The sequence below is a fragment of the Sapajus apella genome, unplaced genomic scaffold (genome assembly GCF_009761245.1).
Source record: "Sapajus apella isolate SASKATOON/1434 unplaced genomic scaffold, GSC_monkey_1.0 scaffold13, whole genome shotgun sequence".
NCBI classification, from domain to species: domain Eukaryota; kingdom Metazoa; phylum Chordata; class Mammalia; order Primates; family Cebidae; genus Sapajus; species Sapajus apella.
Window position 1 is genome coordinate 28,045,997 of NW_022436953.1, and position 26,822 is coordinate 28,072,818.

Genomic DNA, 26,822 nt, shown 5'->3' on the forward strand with positions numbered 1-26,822 from the left:
TTTTATAAAGTTAATCTCAGAGTGGCTTTAGCTGTCCTTTTATTTGCCTTCATAACATGAAGAAGGAAGGAACAGAAGGCGTAATACACGTTTGTTAAATTAAAAAAAAAAAAAAGTATTAAGAGAAAGATGCTTTGGCTGGGTGCTGTGGCTTATGCCTGTAATCCCAGCACTGTGGGAGGCCGAGGGAGATGGATTACATGAGGTCAGGAGTTCGAGACCAGCCTGACCAATATGGTGAAACCCCCTGACTTTACTAAAAATACAAAAATTAGCTGGGTGTGGTGGCGTGCGCCTGTAGTTCCAAGTTAGGAGGCTGAGACAGAAGACTTGCTTGAACCTGGGAAGTGGAGGTTGCAGTGAGCCGAGATCATGCCACTGCACTCCAGCCTGGGTAACAGAGCAAGACTCCATCTCAAAAAAAAAAAAAAAAAAAAAAAGCTTCAATTATTTTTGGAGGCGTTGTGAGATGTCAGTAATATGTTATCTTCTCTTGGAACTTTTAATTTTTTTTCCTGGCCTTTGTCCTATAAAGTGAGGTTTTTAACACTTGCATTTATTTGTTGTCTCTTCCTGTCTACCAACTCTCCTACCTTATTTCTACTTTCTTTTTATCCCCTGACATTAAAAGGTGCTCAAAATACAATTATGTGAAGAACTCAGATATTTCATAATTGTAAGTTTTTTTTTTTTGCATGTTAATTATGATGGTTTTTCCCTGCTCCCTAAGTAGAAAATATGTGGTGGCTAAAACTTTATGTGTATGGGCCAAATTCTGTTAAACACCATGTCTACAGCAAAAGTGTTTCTGCTGTACGAAGTAACCGTCTGTGAGGTAACTGTCGAAACTTCCTGAAGTTCTCTTTGAGCAGTGTGCAATAAAGACATAGCAAAAATGGGGACAGTTCAGCGATATTTTCCTGAAATTTGATTTGTAATAAATTTACTAATCTTTGTAGCTGAAAATTTACTGGTCACTGAGACTGTAAGCTCGTAATTATGCTTAATGAAAAGAATGAAATTACATATTCTCCAAACAGTAGATAATAAAATTTCTTTTAAATATTATTTTTTACCTATACTTATGTGATATGTGTTTTTCATGCTCTGGGAAATTTGGAGAATTTTGTGCTTAGAACTGGCAATAGTCTGTTCTCATCTTCTGTATGTCCTCCATGTTGGGGAATGGTCAGGAAGCCCGTTTGCAGTTTAATGTAGAGCATGGAGTTGTCGGGAGTAATTAAATGTTTTTGATAATGTTGTATTATGTCAAATAGAAATCCTAGTTGTATTTTTATGTATCAGCTTTATTGATATATAATTCACATACCATGTAAGCCAACATTTAAAGTTCTGGATATATTTTTAAAAAGCGCTTAATGAAAACAGAATGGGTGATATTATTGTACATTATAGTTCCAAAGTACATTTTGCTAATTTTGTTGTGCTAGTCTGTGCCCCCTCCCCCCCCCGCCGTGCTCATTAACTTCTAATTACAGAAATCTCTCTGAGACATTAGAGAGGAAATCTTAAGAATTTCTAAAATGAGATTATTTCTAAACTTCAGCTATATGGTGCGTTAGGTAAAAATAATAAAGTGATTCGAAGACCTCCCCTACTTCAATCAAAAGAAGGAAGTTATTTAGCGCTTAGCTTTAGATTACCTTGTCTTAGTCTTTGGGAAATAAAAAATGAACATGAACTTACATAAACACCTACATAAAGGCATACACACACACACATATATATATATATATATATACACACACACACACACACATAAATTGTACAGATCTTCCTCTTTGCTTTTTCAGGTAAATTGATCAGACTCTTGGGTTGTTTTTTTGGAAGTGATTGGAACATTTTTTATGTAACACAAAACATTTTATAAGTAGTTGTATTTTTAGGTTAAAACTGAAGACTATAAAAGGTGCATTGCTGCTACATATACCCGAAAATAGTTAAGGGCTTTGATAGGACTGAAGGGAAAAGTCACTGCCTTCATACAGAAATGCTGCGAAGTAAAAGGAGATGGCATGGGCATGCTGTCTTCAACTGCACTGAATTATCTGAAAAGTTACGGGCCCTATCAGATTATACTTAATTGTTCATTAAATAAGCAGAAGTTTTAGAGTTTTTTTTTGTATTTGAACATAATAATTGGAAATAGAAAACTCTTCAGCCGTAGATTTGTTTTTAGTTCAAGTAGCACATTCTGGTCTATTTTAAAGTCTTGCCCTTTTGGAAAGATTTATAGCCCTTATCTCATGCCATCCTTGATTAAGCTTTAGCCCTGACTTCTCTAGGGCACTGTTCCTTAGAAGAATAAGATGGATGGAGACAGGGCATTTGTAGCTGAACTTGTATATACATAGTGAGGAATATATCATCAACCTTTGAAGATAAGAATTCCTATAAGAAGGCATTCCTTAATATCATGGGTTTTCAACCTGAAGAATGTATATGTCTATGTTGGGGGCAGGGGGTCATTTTTGTGAGGAGAGGATCTAAATTTGCAGGAAGGACCTATGACCATAGGGTTTGAAAACTTTTGAAGCTGGCCTTTTATGGCTCACAAATGTAATTTTAAAAGGACTGTTTTGAATATTGGAGTCACATTTTCACTGTCTTTGTATTTCTCATTTGCCTGGCATGGTGTTCTGTATATCATGAGGATTCAGTAAATGTAGGAATTACTTTGAAGCCTTGTTATCTTTACTAATGGTAGGAAATTGTTGCATTTTACCAATCTGTTGCATTCTAAGAAATACGTCTTATCTAATTCCTAATTCAAGATGGCAATTAAAATAATACACTAAGAATATTTTTACCTAGTATTATTATTCTACCCAGCAAACACATTTGTCTTGATGTAACTTAGGAAACACTTAAAAGTATTTGGTCCCACAAATAATTATTTTAAAATTGTTTTAAACACAATTTATGGTAAACTGGAAACTAATCTACACTTTTTTTCCCCCAAGGCTGATTAATACCTGTACTTTCCAGACTGCTTAGTAGATAGTATTACTACATTTACCTAACATTAATTTGTGTTGAGATTAATAGAATGGTTCAGTGATAATGGAGTTCATTATAGATTTGGGCAGAAGTGATATTTGTATTTTCCTCCTATTCTAACTGAATTGAAATGTTTTATTTTAGCATATTTTCTTTGAAATCATCTGGTTCAATTTTTACTTTATTAATAATTCTTAATGGGTTTAAGGAAGACTTGGCTATAAGAGAGTCTGAAATCAAAATGTTGCCAGTGTTTACTTACAGCGAAGATGGTTTCAGTTGCTCTAAGTTGTTTCTAAGCTAAAGAGCAGTATGGAAGCCTCAACATTTGTTTTAAGAATGCAGTGTAAGGGGCAGGAGGAGCTCAACACCAGCCGGAGCATATCCTTGTCTCCTTAGTTTCTGCAGAGTCAGAATGAATGCAGGACCAGAACCAGGGACTCAGTGTCTCTTGTGACGTATGGTTTCTTGTACTAGATTATTGATCTTCGATCCAGTTCATACAGTCTAAAAGTTCCTCTAAATCCCACCAGAGACTGGAGCCTGTACTGATGGTAAGGTAAGTGTCTAGGCAGTTCTAGTTCTGGAAGGAAAATTTTTAAAGGGAAAGGAAAAAACTAATTTTTCTTATTCTTTAGGACATTTAAATGATGCGTCAGGATCCGGGAGGCACAGAAGCACTTAAAGAGTTTGGAGTGATTACTTCAGGTTTGTGCTCTTTGAAGAAAATTATGATTAAATGCTTTTCTATCTTGCTGCTTGTTTTAGGGGTTGTAGAAGGTGATTTAGCTGCCATAGAAGCATACAAATCATCAGGAGGAGACATTGCACGCCAGCTCACCGCAGACGAAGTACGCTTGCTGAACCGTCCTTCTGCCTTTGACGTTGGCTATACTCTTGTACACTTGGCTATACGTTTTCAGAGGCAGGATATGCTAGCAATATTGCTTACAGAGGTGAGTGTGGTATTTTGGTTAAATGTTCTTTTATATTAAGGAAATCTGTTATTTAGATTTCATTTTTGATTTTATAATGTTTCTCCAAGCAGTTTTAAAATGTTTTGAATTCTTTTACCCCCTTTAAAAAATAACATTAAACTTAAGAGACTTCAACAGTATATAATTTTTAAGGGTATATACTTTCAAATATTTAAATAGTCACAGCAATGTTTTAACTTACTATATTTGGTTCAAACAAGCCTGGGATGTGTCTGTCATTCATTCGTTAGTCATTCAGTTAACAAATATTTATTGAGTATTTACTATGTGCCATGCACTGGGCTGAAAAGGGATAGAATTGTAAAGACATTGGCTCTTCCTTCATTGCATCTCCAGAAAAGTAGAGAAATGAACAGGTAATTCTGTGCAGCATGTGCCCTGGTAGTTGTAAATGCCAAGTGCTGTGGCAATACGCAAAGAGTTTTGAAAGGTGTCTTGTCTTCTTTCTTATAGCAGGTAATGTTTTTGCTACATTTTGAAGGGGAGGAGTTGGGAGTTAGCCATATGAAGTGGATGAGGGAAACAAGGGAGGTTGAGGAAAGCATTTTTACAGGGGGCAGAGATGGTGGAATTTGTGGTGAATCCAGGGACTTGCAGGTAACTCAGCATGGCTGAGATGGTGATTGAGAACAGAGAGAAGGTAAGTGTGAAAGATAAGCAGAGGCTGGATTATGAAGGATCTTCTGTGTCAAGGAATTTGAAGAGTATTCCTAGGGCACTGAATGGTGTTATGTACAGGTGTAGGGGAGTGAGCAGAGCAGATTGCGTTTTGGCTGCTGCACACTGGAGAGGGTTAGGAGGGGTTATAGAGGTGCTGGCAAGAACTCTGCCAGGAGGGTAGTAGCCATAGAAATGGGAAGGCGGTTTGGGAGACTACTTCTCAGTCTGAAGAAGTAGATTGATTAGATATGGGAAGATACAGTGTGTACCTAATGGTTTCTGGCTTAGATAACCAGGTACATGCTACAAATGATAGATATTTCATATGAATTATTCAGGATGTGACTGTATTATCCAGGTAATTTTTAATTTTTATTTTTTAAGACAGAGTCTCGCTCTGTTGCCGAGGCTGTAGTGTAGTGGCATGATCTTGGCTCACTGCCCCCACTGCCTCCTGGGTTCAAGTGATTCTCCTGCATCAGCCTCCCAAGTAGTTGGGAGTATAGGCACACGCCACCAAGCCTGGCTAATTTGGTATTTTTAGAAAGATGGGGTTTCACCATGTTGGCCAGGCTGGTCTCAAACTCCTGACCTCAGGTGATCTGCCCGCCTCGGCCTCCCAAAGTGCAGGGATTACAGCCATGAGCCACTGCGCCTGGCCCGGGTAATATTTTTTTAATGACAAGAGAAATAGAGTAAAAATGCGGAGAGTCATATTAGTTGTAGATTCAAATTTTGTCAGTATACATCTTTTGTATACCTGTTTGCATATTTGTTTATTCAAATTTGCCATTATTTGGCAAGTTCGAACCATTACAGGGCAATGTATAGGGATTAAAACATTTGAAGGTTAGATGGAAACATGATTGTAGTAGCTAACCATCGTGTACAATTTGGTAGGATTCCGTTGAAGCTGGGGTGGGGGCTTGAGAGACTGAAGGCCATGATGAAGACAAAAGTGCAGGCTTACTGAGTATAAGGGAGAAGGGCGCTTTTCAGGTAGAGGGATCCAAGTTTTGGAACATGAGATGGAAGAGTTAGAGGTTGTTTTTCTAGTGTCGAAGGCCTGGCTGCATTTGTGTTATGGTGTCTAGTCGTGTTGTGTGTTGTATACTAGAAGGGCTGTCAGTGTGGAGTTGTACTTTGCTGGTGGTAACAGGAGCCAGGATAAAGAAGGTGGCTATGAACTAGGGTGAAAATCTTTAGGGGCTCCCTTCAGGTAGGTAGAAGATTATTACAGGGTATTAGAGGGGCCGTCATGAGCCATTGAGCTCCTGAAAACAATCTGAGGACTAACACTGGGATGATAATAGAACAGCAGTATATTTATTGCAGTATCACAGATTATCTGGAAACTTAGCAGCTGAGACAAGAAACGTATGTTATCTCACAGAAATCGTGAGGGTTAGCATCCAGGAACCGCTTAGCTGAATAGTTTTGGCTTACAGTGTCAAGCGGTCCAAGGCTGTAGTTGTCAAAAGACTCAACTGGGGCTCGGGGATCTGTTCGTAAGCCCACTCACGTGGCTTTTGGCAGGAGTCTTCAATTCCTTGGCGTGCAGACCTTTTACAGGGATGCTCATGATACGGCAGCTGGTTTCACCCCCAGCAAGTGATCCAAGAGAGAAACAGAGTGCAAGAGAGTGATCCAGTGTCTTTGATACCTGCAGTATCTTTTATAAATGGATTTAGGATGCAACATACCATTACTTTTGCTATATTCGGTGGGCCATGTAGAGCAACCCTGGAGAACAGTGTGGGAGAGGTGGAGGGGGTTTGTTCCGGGCTAAGAGAAAAATTGGTAATGAATTCAGTCTCCATGGAGTAAATACTCCAAAGGTCAGAATTAAAGGGGCCAGTAGGGAGAGTAGAAGTGGGGGAGTCTGGACTAACTCTAGACTAAGGGGGTGTGTCACAGAGAATGCTCAGCCAAGTTCTTTTGGAATGAGAACAGGAGAACATTAGAGTTGGGGGATATGTATGTCATATTCTGTGTCATGGACCCCGTTGGTAGTCTCGTGAAAGTTATGGACTCCTTCCCAAAATAATGTTTTTAAATACATAAAATAAGAAGTAAATAAGATTACACAGGAAATCAGTTGTATTGAAGTAATAGTTACCAAAATACTAAATTAAATTTGTGATATATAAGAAAATACATTTTAATATAGGCAGAAAGTTGGGGAAAATGGATTTAAATTGAATTAAAATGAAATTCCCATTAAAGTTCATGGACCATTCCCAAGATCATGGAACCTAAATTAAGAACTCTCAGCCTACGGAGATGGTTGAGAACCGTAAAGTTGAAAAGGTGAGGTGAGTGGCAGGCTTCACGGGCACATCTTGCTTAAAGATGGTGGTGGAAGGGGTTGTTTGGAGGGTAGGTTTATTTTAGAATGTTTGTGGTATTCAGGGTCCAGTCCAGGTGGTTTTTCGAAAGGTCTTTCTAGGTTTTTGGAAAGGGCCTGAGGGCTAGATGATTGGAATAAATGATTTTTGAATTTACTTTGGGGAGCCATTTTAACTGTGTTACTTGACAAATAGTTGGTTATAGTCTGAAAATACATAATTTGGTTTTCCATGTTTGAGCATTGACTAATGGTTGGACTCATGTAGTTTAAGATGTAGTGAGAATTTTAATGGTTAATGATAACCTTGGCCAATAAAGTCTAGTATAACTGAATTTTCATGTAGGAGTTTTTATTTTTCTTTTGAAATGAAGTCTCATTCTGTCACCCAGGCTGGAGTGCAATGGTGTGGTGTTGGCTCATTGCAACCTCTACTTCCCAGGTTCAAGTGATTCTCCTGCCTCAGTCCCCCAAATAGCTAGGACTATAGGCGTGTGCCACCACATCCAGCTAATTTTTGTATTTTTTAGTGGAGTTGGGGTTTTGCTATGTTGGCCAGGCTGGTCCTTTATTTCTTTTCCTTTGACATAAGGTTTCTCTCTGTTGCCCAGGGGTGTGATCACAGCTCACTGCAGCCTTGATCTCTCTGGCTCAAGTGATCCTCCCACCTCTCAGCCCCCCTAGTAGCTGGGACTACTGTGCATGCCACCATGCCTAGCATATGTGCGTGTATATATATAAATGTATTTTTTTTTTTTTTCCTTTTTGGATAGAGGCAGAGTTTCATTATGTTGTCCAGGCTGGTCTTGAATTCCAGAACTCAAGTGATCCTCCTGCTTTGGCCTCATGCAGTGCTGGGATTACAGGTGTGAGCCACTGGGCCAGGCCGGAGTTTTGAAATAGGGAGTCAGGTGACTGTTGGGTATGCGGAGTTTTTGAAACACTATTTCTTTTAATGGCAATTGCAGTTAGTTGTCCACATATATTATGTAGGTAACATTATCAGTAAACCTTACTTTTTGAGAAGCAGCAGCAGCAGCTGGAAGACCTGTTGCTCTTCAGACCCCACTTACCCTTGGGAGGATGGTTGTCCAGGTTGGTGATGTCTGGGAACAGGCTCACTCTGGGTTTGCACCATTTTTTATTTTTTATTTTTTATTTATTTTTTTTTGAGGCAGAGTCTCACTCTGTTGCCCAGGCTGGAGTGCTGTGGCACGATCTCGGCTTACTTCAACTTCTCCTCTTGGGTTCAAGCTATTCTCATGCCTCTGCCTCCCAAGTAGCTGAGACTACAGGTGCACTCCACCACTCCCAGCTAATTTTTGTAGTAGTATTTTTAGTAGAGAGAGAGTTTCGTCATGTTGGCCAGGCTGGTTGCGATCTGCTGAGTTGAGGCAATCCACTCACCTCAGCCTCCCAGAGTTGGTGGGATCACAGGCATGAACCACTGTGCTTGGCCTCGTTGTATTTTCACAGATGCTCAACTATGATTTTAGAATTTTGTGTACATAGTTTTATTTAGCTTCACAAACTGGATATGACTGAAATATAAGGTTAAATTAAATCTTTGCAACATTTGTTGCTATTTAGCATTTTAAAAAGAAGAAAAAAAATAAAAAAAAAGAAGAAAAGTTCTAGTCTTCCTTGGTTTGTTGTTTCTTGCTTAGAGGCCTGTGCAGTAGTGCTCCCATCTCACTCCTGTCAGGCCGAGCTTCAGATGTTGGCAGTCTGTGTTTAAAGTTGAAGATGCCAAATGCTTTTTAAAAAACTCAGAGTGGTAACAAATGGAGAGGAAGAAAAGGCTTGAGGGCAGTGGGAAGTAACCCTTTAAATACCATGCTCTTTTTTTTTAGTCCAAACTAGGGTACTTGAAGCTTGTAGGAGAAGAATGTTTGCAGTTTTCTCTTTCTTTGTGAGCTGTTAAAAGATGTTTTTATTGGGTACATGATGATTAGTCTACTTAGGTTTTCTGCCCTCCCTCTTCCTGTGATATGTCTATGGACAACACCCTTTTCCATAAATTTTTATGTGCATCTTTGAGTATTTCCTTGCGATAAATTCTTAAATAGAAAGACTGAATCAGAGGTTAAATTATTTTTATCACTTTTTGAAAAGTTGTACTGATACGTACTTTCATTGATAAGGAAATAAAACCCAATGTATTTTAAGATTAAATAAAACCTTGAATTATTGGGAAATTTTGCTGATTTCTTTGAAATACTGTTGTTTTCTGCTTCTATTTATAATACATGAGATGAGAGGAAAGTTTGTTTTGTATTTAAGGTGTCTCAACAAGCAGCAAAGTGTATTCCAGCAATGGTGTGTCCTGAACTGACAGAACAAATCCGGAGAGAGATCGCTGCCTCTCTTCATCAGAGAAAGGGGGATTTTGCTTGCTATTTTCTGACTGACCTTGTAACATTTACGTTGCCAGCAGGTAACTCCAAAATCTAATGTAAAAATATTTTTTAATTTTATTATATTTGTGTATATGGGTGAAAAATGTTTTTGTTAGAAGGCACATAACATAGCTACTATATGTGCATTTTAAATTACTTGACTGTCCTATTTATGCTGGAAGTGACCATATAGAAAGCTACTTGTTAGTAAATTCTTTAGTTATCTGAGAGGAATACAGCAGTTGATAGTAATGGATTTCTTTGTGGACCTCAGCTTATTTTTTGAAAATCTGTTTTTTATTTTCTCTTTGGTTTTATTTTAGAATATCTTTAAAAAAATCTCCTTTGAAAAATTTTCCCTTTTCATGGTTGTATGTTATTTTGAAATTAGATAGCTATATTGATAACCTGGTATTAAATGGGTTTAGAACATGAGCTTTTGATGGGTAGAGCTATGATATTTCAGTTGAACATACTCCATTCTCTTGAACATGTCATCCCTTTTTTTATTCATTGTATTTATTTCTACTGTATTTGTTAAGCAACTTTTCATGTTTCAATTCATTGACAGTTGAAGATGGCTTTCAGAATGCTTTTTGTCAGCTGGCATTGATGTTTGGCATTTTGTCAATTGGTGTTTGGTTAGTACCAAACACCAGAAGTTTCTAAAATCTTTCATCTGAGATCTGTTTTTTTTTTTTTTTTTAAATTGAAATAGAGTCTTGCTCTGTTGCCCAGGCTGGAGTGCAGTGGCATGATGATAGCACACTGCATCCTCCCAACTTCTGGGCTCAAGTGATCCTTCTGGCTTGGCCTCCTGAGTAGCTAGGACTGTAGGTGTATGCCCCCCACGCCTGGCTAATTTAAAAATTTTTTGTAGAGATGGAGTCTTGCAGTGTTACTCAGCCTAGATCTGAGTGGTTTTAATTTTTATATTCTGACATAAATGGGCGTTTACAACTTGTAGGAAATAATAATTAAGTTTTCTGAAATTGGAGGAAATTTCGTTCGAAATGCACTCATTCTGTATTTAAGCTTACCCCAGAATGATCAGATTGTTTTTTTTGAGATGGGGTCTCACTCTACTACCCAGGCTGCAGTGCAGTGGCAAGATCATAGCTCACTGTAGTCTTGACCTCGCCAGGCTCCAGCAGTTCTCTCACCATCGTCTTCTGAGTAGCTGTAACTACAGGCATCTGCCACCTCATGTGATTCATTTTTGTATATTTTTTGTAGAGATAGGGTTTTGCCGTGTTGCCCAGGCAGGTCTCAGAATCCTGAGTTCAAGCATTCTGCTGACCTCAGCCTCCCAAAGTGCTGGAATTATAGGTGTGAGTCACTGCACCTGGCCCAGAAAAGAAATATTTTATACAACTCACATTATACTTGTATATTAAGAAAAAGCTATCTGATAACCTTCGATGGAAAGGGAGTTATTTTAGAGGAAGTTACTAGTAAATGCTAATATCAAATATAAGTTATGAAACAAAAGATCTTTTAAGTTGGCTTTTTCTTTGTAGATATTGAAGATTTGCCTCCAACAGTCCAAGAAAAATTATTTGATGAGGTGCTTGATAGAGACGTTCAAAAAGGTAAACATGGAATTAATGAGTACAATTTACCTTTTTCTGATCAAGTAAGTTTTGTTTAATAAGATATGGTAAAGTTTGGTGTATGGTCAGCTTGGTTTGTTTGTTTGTTTATTGACTGATTCATTGATTGAGACAGAGTCTCGCTGTGTTACTCAGGTTGTAGTACAGTGGTGCGATCTTGGCTCACCGAAACCTCTGCCTCCTGGGTTCTAGCAGTTCTTCTGCCTCAACCTCCCGAGTAACTAAGACTTCAGGTGCATGCCGCTACACCCAGCTTATTTTTTGTATTTTAGTAGAGATGGGATTTCACCGTGTTGCCCAGGCTGGTCTCGAACTCCTGAGCTCAGGCAGTACACCCACCTCAGCCTCCCAAAGTGCTAAGATTACAGGCATGAGCCACCTCGCCTGGCTGGTTTAAAGATACAGAGTCCTGAATTTCAGTGTTACATTGTATTGTTCACTGTCACAGAGTGCACAAATAAAGATAACAAAAATTTCAAAACCTGGGTTTCCGCCTCCTGTTCCAGAATTTGTATTTCTATATTAAACACTTTTTAGAAGATCATACTATAAAGAATTTAAAAGTTGATTAAATTATTCTAGAGGCAGAAGATGTTTCCAGTACTCAAAAGTTTGTATTTCAATTGGTCAGTTTTTATTTAGGTGTTTATTGGTAAATTGCATATAAACCATTTTATATCTAGAAAATAGGTTCTTCTCCCCATGAATATTCTCCAATGACATAGGTATGGAAATGAACATGTATTTAAATTCATCGTACAGAATTAGAAGAAGAATCTCCAATTATTAACTGGTCCTTGGAATTGGCTACACGTTTGGACAGTCGACTGTATGCACTTTGGAATCGGACTGCAGGAGACTGCCTACTTGATTCAGTACTACAGGCTACCTGGGGCATTTATGACAAGGACTCGGTGCTTCGGAAAGCCCTGCATGACAGCCTGCATGACTGTTCACATTGGTGAGCTGGCATTCTTCCCTGTTTCAAACCAGGAGTGCGTTTGCTGGATCATTTCCTGTAGTCGTGGAATACTTTTCATGTCAGTTATATTTTATATGGAAACTAGAGGAAAAACGGTTCATTTTGGACATTAAAATATGTTGAACATGTCCGTGGTTTTTGTTTTTGTTTTTCCCTCAAGAAACACGATAAAAGCAAGAATCAATGGTTTTTGTACCTTTTTTTGCTAAATTTTAAAATAGAAACATTTGAAGCTTTAAAATGCAAGCATTTATTGTTTCTATAAAACAGAAGCAGTGTATTTGAACATTTCAAATTCAGCATTTCAAGTTATAGTAGCCGTAAGTATTGATAAGATCTTTCGGATTGATTGATTGATCCCTCGATGGAGACAGGGTCTGGCTCAGTCGGGGTCCGGCTTAGTCGCTGGGCTGGAGTGCAGTGGTGGAATCTTGGCTCACTGCATCCCTCACCTCCTGTACTCAAGCCATCCTTCCACCTTAGCCCCCTGATTAGCTGGAACTTCAGGTGCTCATCACCATGCCTGGCTACTTTTATCATTTTTGGTAGAGATGGGGTTTTGCCATGTTGCCCAGGCTGGCTTTGATATCGTGATCTCAAGTGATCCACCTGCCTGAGGCTCCCAAAGTGCTGGGATGACAGGCCTGAGCTGCCACACCCAGCCTTATTTAATATTTGTGTTCAACTAAGAGATTATCTTGACATTGTGTTACAAGTTTTTTTCCTTCCTGAGGGAGTCTTAAGATCACATTTTTTATTTTGCAAATTTTAAACTCATATAATAATTTTAAAGAAATTCAGTGCAATGGATCCCAGTATTTTCTTCATTCAGTTGAGCAGCTGTTAACATTTTGCCACACCTGCTCCGTGTCACCATATAGAAAGACTGCTGGATCAGTTCATTGTAGACATCATGATGCTTTACCCTTCAAAATATCAATATGTATCTTTCCAGAACAAGAATATTCTCCTGCTCACCCACATCCCCATTACTACATCTAAGTAATTCAACATTGATTCAGTTATCTAACAGTTCATAATCATATTTCTTCGGTTGTCTCAAAGTGTTCTTTATATAGATATATTTTACCTGCATCCAGACACTGGAAAAATCATTGTTTCTGTGAATGGATAGTTCAGTCTCTACATTTATTTGACTTCCGTGGTATTTTCTTGCTTCTTTGAACATTATCTCATTTAGTTATTTTATAAGGCTCAAAGAGGCTAAATTGCCTATTGTTGAAGTTAGTAACTAGCAGAAGCCATGTAAAAAGTCGTACAGTTTTCCCTACATCAATATGTGTTTTTTCTCCTTTATCTAATTGAATGCTTACAAATAATGCTAAAAACCCTACTCTAGAGAACTTTATTACCCTAGTATCTTTATGTCTTTTTATTTTTATTTTTTGAGACAGAGTCTTGCTCTGTTGCCCAGGCTGGAGTGCAGTGGTGTGATGGCTCCCTGTAGCTTCTGCCTTCCCAGGTTCAAGCAATTCTCCTGCCTCAGTGTCCCAAGTAGCTGGGATTACAGGTGCCTGCCACCATGTCCAGCTGATTTTTGTAGTTTTCGTATTGATGAGGTTTAGCCATGTTGGCCAAGCTGGTCTCGAACTCCTGACCTCAAGTGATCCACCGTGCCTGGCCCTTTATGTCATTTTTGAGCACTTAACAGCCTCCCAAAGTGGTGGGATTATAGGTGTGAGCCACTGTGCCTGGCCCTTTATGTCATTTTTGAGCACTTAACAGTTGTAAATTTTCTTTTCAGTATTTAGGGCTTACATAAGTAACATTATAAAGTTCATGAGAACAGGGATTTTGTTTTGTTTTGTTGTGGAAGATCCAGTACTTAGAATAGCCTGACATACAGTAGGTGCTCAGGAAATACTTACGTTACTGAATGAAAGCACTCTCTAGAATTTGGAAATGAGAACAATGTAAGTTACTTTTTCTTTTTCTCTCCCTGCCCTTCCCTCCTCCTCTCCTCCCGTCCCCCTCCCCCTCTCCTCCCCTCTCTGTCCCTCTTTCTTTGAGACGAAGTCTTGCTGTGTCGCCCAGACTGGAGTGCGGCGGCATGATCTCAGCTCGCTGTAACCTCCACCTCCCAGGCTCAAGCGATTCTCCTACCTCAGCCTCCCAAGTAGCTGGGACTACAGGCATGCAACACCCTGCCTGGCTAATTTTTTGTATTTTTAGTAGAGACAGGGTTTCACCATATTGGCCAGGCTGGTCTCGAACTCCTGATCTCAGGCAGTCTGCCCACCTTGGCCTCCCAAAGTGCTGGGATTATAGGATAGGCATGAGCCACTGAGCCCGGCCTATAAATTACTTTCTTGAGAGCAAAATTGTAGATTAAAGCATAACACAGTATGGCTGGGTGTGTGGCTCATGCCTGCAGTCCCAGTGCTTTGGGAGGCTGAGGCAGGCAGATCATTTGAGGACAGGAGTTCAAGACAAAGCTGGCCAACTTGGTCAAACCCTGTCTCTACTAAATGTAAAAATTAGCCAGGCAGGTTGGCTCATGCCTGTAATCCCAGCTGTTAGGGAAGCTGAGATATGAGAATTGCTTAAATGCAGGAGGAGGAGGAGGAGGAGGATGCAGTGAGCCAAGATCGTGCCACAGCACTCCAGCCTGGGTGACAGAGTGAGACTCTGCCTTGGGTGGGAGGGAGGAGAAAAAAGCATAACGTAATAGAGTAACAATTTGTGGGCACATCAGAGAAATAAAATAGCTTCCTGGATGGTAACCTGATTGGATGTGTAATAAAGCTGAAGAAAGAATGTGTCACTCAGGTAGATGGTTCAGCCAATTAGTCATTGTCCAGGAGAGAGGGCTTTTTGTGCCCGTTAGTGGAGATGGCTGCCATAGATTGGTCTGGTAGCTTGAAGTGGGTTCATCGGGCTAGGTAAGCCTGATGGTGGTCAGTGCTCTGTCTGGCCCTCTTGATCAGGTCTTGTGGTTACCAAGCAGCTTGCTGCTGCTGATTTACATGTCCACTGCTATGGGCCTGCCTGTGTCAAGAGGATGAGCATGGTTTGGTTCCTAAGACAGTGGGCTCTTGGCAATGTTGTTTCACAGGTCTGCCTTGAAGTTTTGGTGATGACTCTGCCCTGTAAGATGGAAAGCCAGGTTTGAACTGTGGTAAAGCTACCACTTTGCAGGTACCCGCTAAAAAGGCATCCTGTAATCTTTTCTTTGGTGGTAATATTCTGTTTTTTTTTTTTCTTTTTGAGACAGAGTCATACTCTGTCATCCAGGCCAGAGTACAGTGGCACGATCTCGGCTCACTGCAACCTCTGCCTCCCAGGTTCAAACAATTCTTGTGCCTCAGCCTCCCGAGTAGCTGGGGTTGCAAATGGTGTCACCATACCCCTCTAATTTTTTGTATTTTTAGTAGAAATGGGGTTTTGCCATGTTGCTCAGGCTTGTCTTGAACTCCTGAGCTCAGGCAGTCCGTCTGCCCTCTTTGGCTTCCCAAAGTGCTAGGATTATAGGTGTGAGCCACCGCGCCTGGCCCTTTCTTTGAAAATTTCCTGATCTATTGAAAGGCTGAAAGTACATTGTGAATTTTAGAGGTGGTGTCTTTTTTTTTTGCTAGTTGTGAGGGTTTTTGTTGTTGTTGTTTTTGTTTGTTTTTCGAGAAAGGGTCTTGCTCTGTCACTCAGGCTGGAGTGCAGGGGCATGATCTTGGCTTACTGCATCCTCCACCTTCTCGGCCCAGGTGATGCTCCCACCTCAGCCTCCTAGGAGTAGCTGGGACCACAGGAGTGTGCTACCACATGTGGCTAATTTTTAAATTTTTCTGTAGAGGTTGAGATCTCACTATATTGCCCAGCCTGGTCTTGAACTTCTAGGCTCAAGAGTTCCTCCTGCCTTAGCCTCCGAAAGTGCTGAGATTACAGGTGTGAGCTACTGCACGGGCCTTTTTTTTTTTAAAAAAAAAAAAAAAAAAAAAAAATACATTTGTGGTGAGTAAGAATTGCTTTGGAGTTTATGCCCACCTGTTCCTTAGAGCTGGCTGTGGGTGATCATATGAGTCTGAGTTGTCACTCATGTTTGTATGGACTGGAATTCTCAGATGGTTGTGAGTCATTTGAGGTCCCAAAAGTCTAGCACAGAGATAGGGAGACTGTGGGCGGATCTCTTGAGCCTAGGAGTTTAAGACCAGCTTGGACAACATAGCAAAACCCTGTCTCTACCAAAAAATACAAAATTTAGCCAGGCGTGGTAGTGTGTGCCTGTAGTTCCAGCTACTTCGGAGGCAGAGGTGGAAGGATCGTTTGAGCCTGGAAGGTCAAGGCTGCAGTGAGCCAAGATCATGCCACTGCACTCCAACGTAGGTGACCACAGGCTTAAAAAAAAAAAAAAAAAAAAAAAAAAAAGGCGGTGGGGGAGAAATAGAGCGTGATGTAGTAAATAGGCTGGATAGGGAATGGCTACTAGAGTAAGAAGGAACTAGGCTGTTTACAGGCTGTTAACAGTAACCACTGGTAAGAGTTATTGCAGCAGAACTTTTAGTCCGCAGTCCTCACTCTCAAAAGATGCTTCAGGAGTGAGCACCTGGGGCTGGGATATGGACAGGTGTCCCAGAACGGTGTGGTGCTTGGCACCACCTCCTCCAGTCCCTGCCACAGCGGAGCTTTGCCTGTTGGTTTATAGTTCAAGGTAATTTTGACTATTTTAAGTCCTTTGGATTTCCATATAAATTTTAGGATCCAGCCCATCAGTTTTTGTAAAGACAGCTGGGATTTGGATTGGGATTGCATTGAATCCGTGTATTAATTGGGGTGGTGATGGTATTGCCAGCTTGACAATATTGAGCCTTCCAACCCATGAACATGGAATTGAATTTTGAATGTGAAACCAAACTTGTATTCGTGTACCATTTGGTCATATATTGCTGGATTTGGTTTGCTTGTCTGTTCTTATGGAGACCCTGGTAGTTTCAGAGTTTAGGTCTTAAAATGGTGAGGATGAATGTTTTAACATGTTTAAAGTATATTTTAGGCTGGGCATGGTGGTTCACGCTTGCAATCCCAGCACTTTGGGAGGCTGAGGCAAGTGAATCACGGGGTCCAGGAGTTCGAGACCAGCCTGTCCAATATGGTGAAACCCCGTTTCTACTAAAAAATACAAAAATTAGTTGGGGGTGGTGGCGCACGCCTGTAGTCCCAGCTGCTCAGGAGGCTGAGGCAGGAGAGAATTCGCTTGAACCTGGGAGGTGGAGATTGCAGTGAGCCAAGATCATACACTGCATTCCAGCCTGGGTGACACGGTGAAAGTCCTCAGTCAAGAAAGAAAGAAAGAAAGAAGGAAAGAAAGAAAAACTTTTATTGGACTCTCTTCTTCAGCGGTCTTTGGAGAGTTTTGAGTGCAATCATCATTGAATTTCTGGCTAACTTAGCTGTCTCATTTATAAAATGATTTTAGGCACTAATCAAGAAATTTCTGAACTGCATACAACTTTCACTATGTTAACAATTTATCTGTTTGATATTTCTCCTTGAACTTTTCAAAACAACGTATTTCATCACTGTTGTCAAAATATTCAAACACATTTCTGTCTATTTTAGCTATTGTAAAAGAGGAATATACATATTTTAATTTTAAAACATTTGGAATTATGATTAAACATCCTTAGTTACCTGGAGTATGAAAAATGTTTTAAAATCAACTGAGTTAAACCCCTGGAACATTATAATTTAATTTCTTTGGAAAATATATTTATTTTCTAAGGAGTCCTTCATTAAATTACTGCAAAGTTACATGTGACACCAACACATTTAACTTTTGTTTTTTTTTAAATAGAGATGGGGTCTCACTATGTTGGCCAGGTTTTTGAATTCTGGGCCTCAGGCAGTTCTCCCTCTTCAGCCTCCCAAAGTGCTATAATTTTACAGGTGTGAGCTACCATACCTGTTCACGTTTAACTTTAATATGCTAGAACTTTTTAACAACACAACAGATTTCCTTGTCTTTTGTTTCTTTTACCTAGAATTCAAATGTATAGGAGAGAAATGTGATGTTATAAACAGATTAAAGATGTCTTCATTTTAGAGGTCTTAGTTGGCTTGTTTTTATAAGACAGTGAAATGTAATTACTAGCATAATTATTTCTGAATTTAATTTTTACACATGATAGACGAAGAATCGTTTTCAGTGATTCAGGTTAAGCATAAAGAAGGCATGTTTTCTGTCATTGCAGTGGGGTTTTTTGGGTTGTTTTTGAATCATTAGGTGATCATCAGATAAAAATGATTGATCTTAATATTATGAAGACATGGAATATTTCCCATCTATTGTTTACACAAGTGATTGCAGGTGGTATACTCTATATATTGATAGAGAAATGTCGTGTCTTGTATCCAACATTTCAGATGAGTTTTTTTTTTTTGTGTGTAAACTAACTAGTTGAAGATAACCGGTCTCATTGTTAGTGTTTGAAGTTCGAAAATTTGGTTGTTGGTAAAGTAAATTCTGGCGAAAGATGTTAAAGGATGTTATAAGGTATCTGCTAGTGGAAGAGGGAGGCATTTTTCATTTGAAAAACCCGTTATCACCCAGGCAAAATCAAATGATTAATTGCCTCGCAAACTGCTTAAAGACTACATTAAATAAAAATGATCAGAACTTTAAATGTTTTGTATCTATATAAGAAGTTTTATATATATATAAATATTTTATATCCTTATAAGAAGGCTTATTTTTTTACTATCTTGTTTTTTTAGGTTTTACACACGCTGGAAAGATTGGGAATCATGGTATTCTCAGAGCTTTGGTTTACATTTTTCCTTGAGGGAAGAACAGTGGCAAGAAGACTGGGCATTTATACTCTCTCTTGCTAGTCAGGTGAGGATGCTTCAAGTTTTGTTGCTTCTATGAGAAAAGTAAACCATGTAGTCTAAATTGATTTATTTGAGCAAACCATGTTGGAGGCAATGTGGGTACAAAGAAAAGAATGCCTGACTCTGTATCAGTCAACTTGGGTTCTAGTCATGTATCAAAATAAATACCATAGCAAGTATAGTTGACCATAGCAAGCCCTCACTGCAGAACAGGGAGAGTAATGTGTGTTTTATGTCGAATGATTAAAAACCATCAGAAGGTCACACACAGTAGATAGTCTTGGGATTGCTCTCCATTCATGTGGGAATGAATTTTTCCAGGTTTGCTAACACCTTTTAATTAATGAAAGCTTCTTGTAACATGGAACTGTGTAGGCTTGTCCCTTAGACTCTTGGTTTCATGCTTGGTTTTGTGAAGCACTTCAGTATACCAAACTGTAAAGTACAAATATATATTTATAACGATTCATTTTCTTTCCAGAAAGCACTATGATTCATTTGAACTTAGAGAAGTAGGTACCTGGTCTTTGGGCCATTTGGGCAGGATTCACAGTGGTTGATTTATATGAGACATGTACCTCACACCATGGGTTGTAGCTCGAAGATGGACCCATTTAATATTTAGTATTTACGTTTGCATGAAACAAGGTCACTTTTTCATTTCAGGAGGACTTTGTTGTAGGTAGCGCTTTCACAGTAGCTTAACCAGAATGTGATTATGAAGCATCCTTAGCTATCTGAATCTCTGGTTCCTGAGATTGGATAGTAGTGAGGCTGGGTGGCGAGGGTTATTTCAGAATTATGTATGCACATCTATATAATTTGTAGTTTGGATGGTAAATGATATTTGCATGTGGCCTTTGTAGATTTCCTTTACAGTTTTATTGGATTTATTATTTGAGGAATCAAATGCTGCTTTGACTTTTTTTTTTTTTTTCTTAAAAATAAACTGTGATAGTGTATTGAAGGGGAGGTAGTACTGTTTTTTACACATCAGTTTTCCAGGAGTGGTAATAAATGTTTTAAATTTTTGTTTTGTTTTGTGTAGCCTGGAGCAAGCTTGGAGCAGACACACATTTTTGTACTGGCACATATTCTTAGACGACCAATTATAGTTTATGGAGTAAAATACTACAAGAGTTTCCGGGGAGAAACTTTAGGATATACTCGGTTTCAAGGTAAGCCATTATTCAGGAGCATTTTACAAGTCTTCTAATGTTGGCAGCCACATGTGTAAGTATTAACTGGTGAGCAGGATCAGAGTGGCTCAGATGCCAGGAAGGAGCAGTAGACGGGAATGTAAACAAGGGCAGTGAGGGAAGGAGCAGCTCTTTCTTCCTGTGACTGTTGGGATTTTCTTCCCTCTTTTTCTAGGTGTTTATCTGCCTTTGTTGTGGGAACAGAGTTTTTGTTGGAAAAGTCCGATTGCTCTGGGGTATACAAGGGGCCACTTCTCTGCTTTGGTTGCCATGGAAAATGACGGTTATGGCAACCGAGGTGCTGGTGCTAATCTGAATACTGATGATGATGTCACCATCACATTTTTGCCTCTGGTTGACAGTGAAAGGAAGCTACTCCATGTGCACTTTCTTTCTGCTCAGGAGGTAAGCAGCATGTTTCTAGTACCTTGTACCAGAAACAGCCTGAAGTGTCTTTCAGGTGTGGTTTTACCTGCACTACCACTTAATTTCTGAATGTTATTATAGAAATTTCTGAAGATTTCAGCTGTACTTTTTACCTTTTCAAAACTGCTGTATGGGGAGACATCAAGGAACTTAAGGAACTTCCCTCAGGTGGTGATGGGTGTTAAGAAAAAAAGATGAGGGAATGAGAAGTGAGTTTTTATCTGAAAGCAGAGTTCTAAGAATTGCAAGTCCAGTTTAAAAGGGTCAAGCAACAGGGAAAGAGAGGGTAGGGGCCAGGGGATGGAGGAAGAAGAGGTCAGAGATGATAAGGGTGGGGTGGAGTTCATCGAAGGCCTTTTAAAGCTTTGGGTTTTACTCTGGATAATGTGGCAAGCCAATGGTCAGTTTACCCAGAAGAGGAACTTGGGGCTTTCGTGCAGTGGCAGGAGCAGGAATACCAGGTAAAGCTATTGTACATGCAGGGGAGTGAAAGGGTGTAGACCAGATGGGAGGTGGTGAGAATGTACAAAACAACGCTCTTTCAGAAAGCCAGCATTCTTATAAAAGTATTGGTCTTTTATTTCATATACTAGTAATTATTATAAAACGTTTATAATCACAACATAAAGAAAAAAAGTTCATAGACCATAACTTGTATAATTTCACCCTGTACATAATTGACTGAGTAAACTTACCTTGTCATGTGTTTGAAGCTGTAGCTTGCCAGGATCAGTTTACTAGGACATTTGCTTTTTGTTATTTTATCAAATAAATTACCCTCTAGTGTGCTCTTTAGTATTTTCTGAAAATTTTCCCATTGATGTCGTTTTAAATGTAACCAGAGCAAACTGGACTTTAATCATAAAATTTCTAAGAGTCAGAAACTGTGTGAAAACTTGATTGCTTTGGCCTTTTCATTATTAGTTAGCATACCATGTCACATTCCTACCAAGTCTCTGATCTGTTGTATGATTTTCCTTTTGTGTTCATATTCCTCCAAAAGCTAGGTAACGAGGAACAGCAAGAGAAACTGCTCAGGGAGTGGCTGGACTGCTGTGTGACAGAGGGGGGAGTTCTGGTTGCCATGCAAAAGAGCTCTCGGCGGCGAAATCATCCCCTGGTTACTCAAATGGTAGAAAAATGGCTTGACCGCTACCGACAGATCCGGCCCTGTACATCCCTGTCTGATGGAGAGGAAGATGAGGATGATGAAGATGAATGAATTTAAAAAAAAAAAAAAAAAAAAAAAGCAGATGATCAAGGCATCGGATCTGTAATGACCCTAAAGTTAGTGTGGTGCTCCAAGCAGAGTCTACATCATGGACTGAACCAGATCTGGCAGAATCTGCTTGGAAGTGTTTTCCTGGACCACACACACCTAATGGAGATAACGCCTCTGCTGCGTGAGGGGACAGAGAACTTTGGTTGGACTACAGTTTGTAAAAAAAACTAATTTTATTATTAAGACAGAACTTTTTGTCCTTTCAAATTGTAAATCTGTCTATAAATGTAACGCATGTGGTTGTGAAAGAAATTGTGTAATAGGAAAAGTTGTACCAGCATCTTCATATAATTGAGAAATTTTTTTCCAGCATGGGCACTTAGAAAAAGCACATGGCAGATGACTCTTTGTTCCTTTGAGATCATATTTCAATAGAACCTGGCATTCTTTCACCTTAAAAGATCCATCTAATGTCAAGTCTCTGGAAACGTTTTGTATAAATTATCCACAGCAAAACATAAAAATAAGCTTTTAATAATTTAGTTCCTATTGTGCCCAATAAAATCAAATCTATTAGGAGCAAGCCGCAAGAAAAGATAAGAATGTTTTAGGGTGAACTAAATACAGACATTGTTTGTTTGTTTTGAAGAGGGTTTTGGTTTTGGTTATTGTGTCTTTTAAGTTTTCTGATATGCCCCCTTTCAATATGTAGATATTTATTTGTTTGGAAGAATACCTTAAAATGAGGGTTCTAATTCCAGACTCTGGGTCTGTGAGTAGCATTTTCCTGGATGAAAAGGGAGCAGCAAGCCCACTTGTGACTAAATGAATTGTGTGAAATTTGCTCACTTGGACTCCAGCAGCAGTGTGCTACTCCCAAATTGCCAGGCCAAAGGGTCTTCGGATTCTTCCTTTTATCACCTCTGCTCTAAGCAAATTTTGTTAGAAGGGCATGCCTTTGCTTAGGCAGATTGGGAATACCAATTCACTACAGAATAAAGATTTTAAAAATGCAATAAGGTGGTAAATGCATTGTATGAAGAATTTCTCAGTGTGTAGTCTGAGAATGTTTGCATGTTGATTTGTGGCCATTCTTATTTAAAATTAAAACTATAATCTTAGGTAGAAAAATTTTTATAAGGAGTATTATTTGACCACTTCAGGTATACATTCAATACTGGGTAAAAATTTCAGACCTATCTCAGGAACACAGAAATACTTGGTGTCCTGATAAGCACTTTCTAGACAATTGATGTGGCCAGGAATTTGGAAAGAAGACATACTCAAACGTCTATTTTTTTTTCTTCCCTGTGATGAAAAGGCTGCGAAAACCTTAAAGTATTTGCTCGCTTCCTGTTTTGTTTAGTTGATAATGAAATGTGTACAGCCTCAAATTTGCTGCCAGAATGATACTAAAAATAGAAAAATACCCACGAAACTGTCATGTCTTTAGTTCTTCTCCCCTCTGAAAACTCAGTAAAGAGGTGTTCCCAGGATGAAAAGATCATTTTTGCTGCATGCTAAATCTTGCAGGAAAAAATTATTTTTGTAGTTATGATTCCATATAAATGAATTTTTGATATAATGTAAATGTTACCGTTTCAAGTGGTTAATGTTTTCTTAAAAATTGACTACATGGTTTGCTTTCATTTTGGTCAATAATTAGTTAATCAAGTTTTTAGAAAATGTTAGCACTCTGATTACTTAGCATCTGTAGTAACTTTATGTATAGGGATAATTGTTTAGTGGGCAGAGATCCTGTTCTAGTTGCCTGTTAAGCAAAATCTGCCCTCCCAATTGAAGAAGCCAAAGAGAATTGTTAGAGGGAAAAGCATGTAGCCACTGCAGTCTACACTGCAGCCAACGTTGTCCAGAGAGCACACGCTCAGTACATAGCTTCTACCGTGTGTTGTGGTGAGTGGTGTTTCCCGAGCGCTCTATTTATTTATTTATTTATTATCCGTAACCCTGACTTCATAGTGTGATAGGTGCATCTTTCTTCCCTGTGGGAAGAATTATAGATGGTTCCATTTCCGAGGCTACAGACAGGAATGGGACTTTAAATGGTTTTCATAGATTGGCTGTTAAAGGCCAAAATTTTTGGTAAATCAATGCTATATTATGCTCTTAAACTATTAAAGAGCCATAATTATTGTCCCAAGATAGAATATAGTCCTTTTCAAAAATTATACGTGGCTAGGTGATAGACATAAACGTCTTGATTGACTGGATAGTAATACCTTAACTCTATGAACTTTGTGGTTTTTCTAGAGCATACACAGCGTGGCATTTTGTTTTGACCTGTTCTTCCTTGGAGTCAAATTTATAAAAATATATATATATATATATACACACATATTTTTTTTTTGTTTGTTTGGGCAACAAGATCTAATTAAACAAAACCCAGGTTGACCGTGGATTCAGACCTGCCTTTTTGTTCTTGATTCTTAGGTTCATCGTGTCCCAGACTTCTTCACATATGCGAAGGTAAGATAGTCTGCGTGCTTGGGCCCTCCTTTTCATGCATATTTCACTGCCTCTTTGATGAGTAGTTATGAAGACATTAAACTACCTTTTTGTTCCCTGGGGCCAACAGGTTAACTCTGAGTGCCATCTCTCTCCATGTGAGGTTGTTTTAATGTGTTTTTATGGTAGAGTTGGGATGGGGCCACCACATAAAAATGAGTGAGGAGACACGGCCAGGCAGGCTGAAGGCTTTAAGACACCATGGGTTTTTTTTTGGGGGGGGGGGGGGGTGAGGGGTTGGTGTTGTTTTAATGGGAAGGGAAGTATAAGGAAGAGCTCAGAAGGAGTTTGATACCTGGAATTGCTGGACTTGACATTTGCAGACACTTTACTATAAAGGTTTAATGCTATTTAAAAAGCAGATTCATTAAATCTTCAAGTTCTTACCTATTTTGCAACACTTCTTTGTAAATATCATTTTGTTAGGTTATTGGCAAAACAGTTTCAAGGTTCACTTCCCTCCCTGGAACTAGGTCCAGGTCATTTTGCTTTGGGGTAAATTAAAATCAAAACTCTGAAGTTGAGCAACTTTGTTTTTTGAATTGACTTAGCTCTAACAAACACACCAAGATAGCATGACTTGATAATGATGGACTTCTGTGAGGTTTTGTTTTTTCAATTAAACCTTCTATTACATGAGGTAATTGTCAGCGTTCTTGAGTCTCGTTATGGAATTTGCAGATAGAACCCTGGAGTAACAAGAGTTGGAAATTGGCTAATTGACAATGCAGTTACCTTAAACATCTCAAGTAGAGAACTTTTACTTTAGTGAGATGTACTTGAATTTCAGAACTTAACAGAAATTTTAATTACTTTTTATTGAAAACTGCACTGAACGCTAAATGTCCACCTTTACAATAAACAAATACAGTAACGGTAACTCACACTAAAACAAAACATACTTCTGATAGCCATTATTTTTCTGTTTGGGACAATTTTAAAGTTTTTTTTTGTCACAAAAACAGGAATGTACCTATACAAAGGCTCAAAATAGGCCATCTTTTTAAACAAAAAGGCAATGATTCACAAAAGACTATGAATAGAACATGTAACTAGTTGATACAAATCTAATAGGATTTGTTAAAATCAGTCACATCTAATACATCTGAAGTGTTCTTGTATAAAATATCACGTGAAGAAAAAAAGACTTTATCAATGTCTAAAAAAGTGGGTTTGTTCATAGACAATCTGACAAGTTACCATAAAAAGTGTTTCCTGAGACATAAGGAAATGCAACATTATTCTTCTTGAACCCTTTTATGTTCAAGACTTTCCACTCAATAAAATAGCAGAGGATCTGAAACTGAGAAAATATATTTGAGTACAAACAGCTTGTGAAACTTAATACTTTTTTTTTTTTTTTTCATTACTACGCATCATCAGAGGGTTTTACTTAACTTACAACCAACTTGCCCGCTCAGTATACAGTTCAGCTGTGAGAGACGCTTCTCTGTACAGGATCCTGTACTGTCTTCAATCCTATGCGTGCAGGTGTCTACCACAGGCAAACAGTTTTCTCCCCATTTGGTAGTAATGTGATCTTCCTATTAGCAAAAAGAGGTAACCAGCCCCTGTAGACTGAAGGGACTCAAGTCACAGGATGGGGATTTCCTCTTAATATTTTTTATTTGGATGTTTGAACTCTTGATGCAACATTCTCGAGCAGGGTGTTCAGGACCTGCTGTGCCCAAGGGACTGATAAAGGAAAAAGCTCTATTTATTCTTTGTGATTTGATGCACAGATGAAAAACTTAACACACAATAACAGAAGTTGGTCGTTAATAAATCACATCCTAGTCTTTCAGCGCTTCCGTAAGCAGACGACATCTTCAGTTTTTCTAGCTCTTGTAGTTTTAACACTGCAACATCAATGATGCCTATGTCCAGAATCAGTTACAAAGACCGTCAGATTCTTCTTCTCTTAGTTCATCTATTTTTCACTGTCTCTTGGTCCCGAGTGTATCTGAATGATTACCTTCCGGCATTCTCTGCTATTGCTCGTTGGGGTGCTCTCGATTGTCCCCGTGTTTTGTGGGCTGGTTGGGAGAGGGCGCTTGGGAAGGATGTGCCACTGTCGGGAGGTTGTGAGTCACTGGGATGCCCCCAGGGATGATCCCTTCCATGGCTGCAGGAAGTCCGCCTGGAGCCACGCCCACGATGCCTGGCGGATATCTAAGGCACACACAGAAACAGGGTCTTTTAAGTTCAGGGTAGAGTTGCCAAGCTCTCGGCTCTTTCCCTACTTCTGGCCTTTTTTTCAATTAAAAGTTTTTTTTTCTTGAGACATGAGTCCATTGACATGAACACGGCTCACTGCTGCCTTGACCGCGATTCCACCTCAGACACCCAAGCAGCTGTGATCAGAGGCATAAGCCATCACGCCTGGCTAGTTTTTGTATTTTTTTTGGTAGAGATGAGGTTTTTCTAGGCTGCCTAGGCTGGCCTTAAACTTCTGAGCTCAAGTGATCCCCCCACCTCAGCCCCTCCCAGAGTCCTGGGATATCCTCCCTATCCCCAAAAGGATAGAAGAAATCTTAATCTTTATATAAAACACTGGCAGCTAATTCATAAAAACAAAACAAGTCC

The 26,822-nt window shown here is 39.2% G+C and overlaps 2 protein-coding genes across 13 annotated transcripts in view; one reads left to right on the forward strand and one right to left on the reverse strand.

Annotated features, from left to right (window-relative positions):
• ZRANB1 (zinc finger RANBP2-type containing 1) overlaps positions 1 to 23,242 on the forward strand; it is a 65,833-nt gene extending 42,591 nt beyond the window's left edge. Inside the window, exons 3-10 of one of the 3 annotated variants that reach the window (XM_032281968.1) lie at positions 3,790 to 3,977; positions 9,310 to 9,463; positions 10,946 to 11,017; positions 11,801 to 11,999; positions 18,747 to 18,867; positions 19,912 to 20,041; positions 20,238 to 20,467; positions 21,492 to 23,136. In XM_032281968.1, the coding sequence (XP_032137859.1) occupies positions 3,790 to 3,977; positions 9,310 to 9,463; positions 10,946 to 11,017; positions 11,801 to 11,999; positions 18,747 to 18,867; positions 19,912 to 20,041; positions 20,238 to 20,467; positions 21,492 to 21,710 (1,313 nt within the window). In that variant the 3' untranslated portion in view covers positions 21,711 to 23,136. Of the gene's footprint in view, positions 1 to 3,789; positions 3,978 to 9,309; positions 9,464 to 10,945; positions 11,018 to 11,800; positions 12,000 to 18,746; positions 18,868 to 19,911; positions 20,042 to 20,237; positions 20,468 to 21,491 lie in introns of all 3 variants that reach the window. The other 2 variants (XM_032281966.1, XM_032281967.1) reach the window with 2 other exon arrangements.
• Positions 23,243 to 24,462: 1,220 nt separating this feature from the next.
• Positions 24,463 to 26,822, reverse strand: part of CTBP2 (C-terminal binding protein 2) — a 171,675-nt gene continuing 169,315 nt past the window's right edge. For 7 of the 10 annotated variants that reach the window (XM_032281960.1, XM_032281963.1, XM_032281962.1 and 4 more), the window contains one exon: positions 24,463 to 26,408. In XM_032281960.1, the coding sequence (XP_032137851.1) occupies positions 26,228 to 26,408 (181 nt within the window). In that variant the 3' untranslated portion in view covers positions 24,463 to 26,227. The remainder of the gene's footprint in view (positions 26,409 to 26,822) is intronic. The other 3 variants (XM_032281958.1, XM_032281956.1, XM_032281959.1) reach the window with 3 other exon arrangements.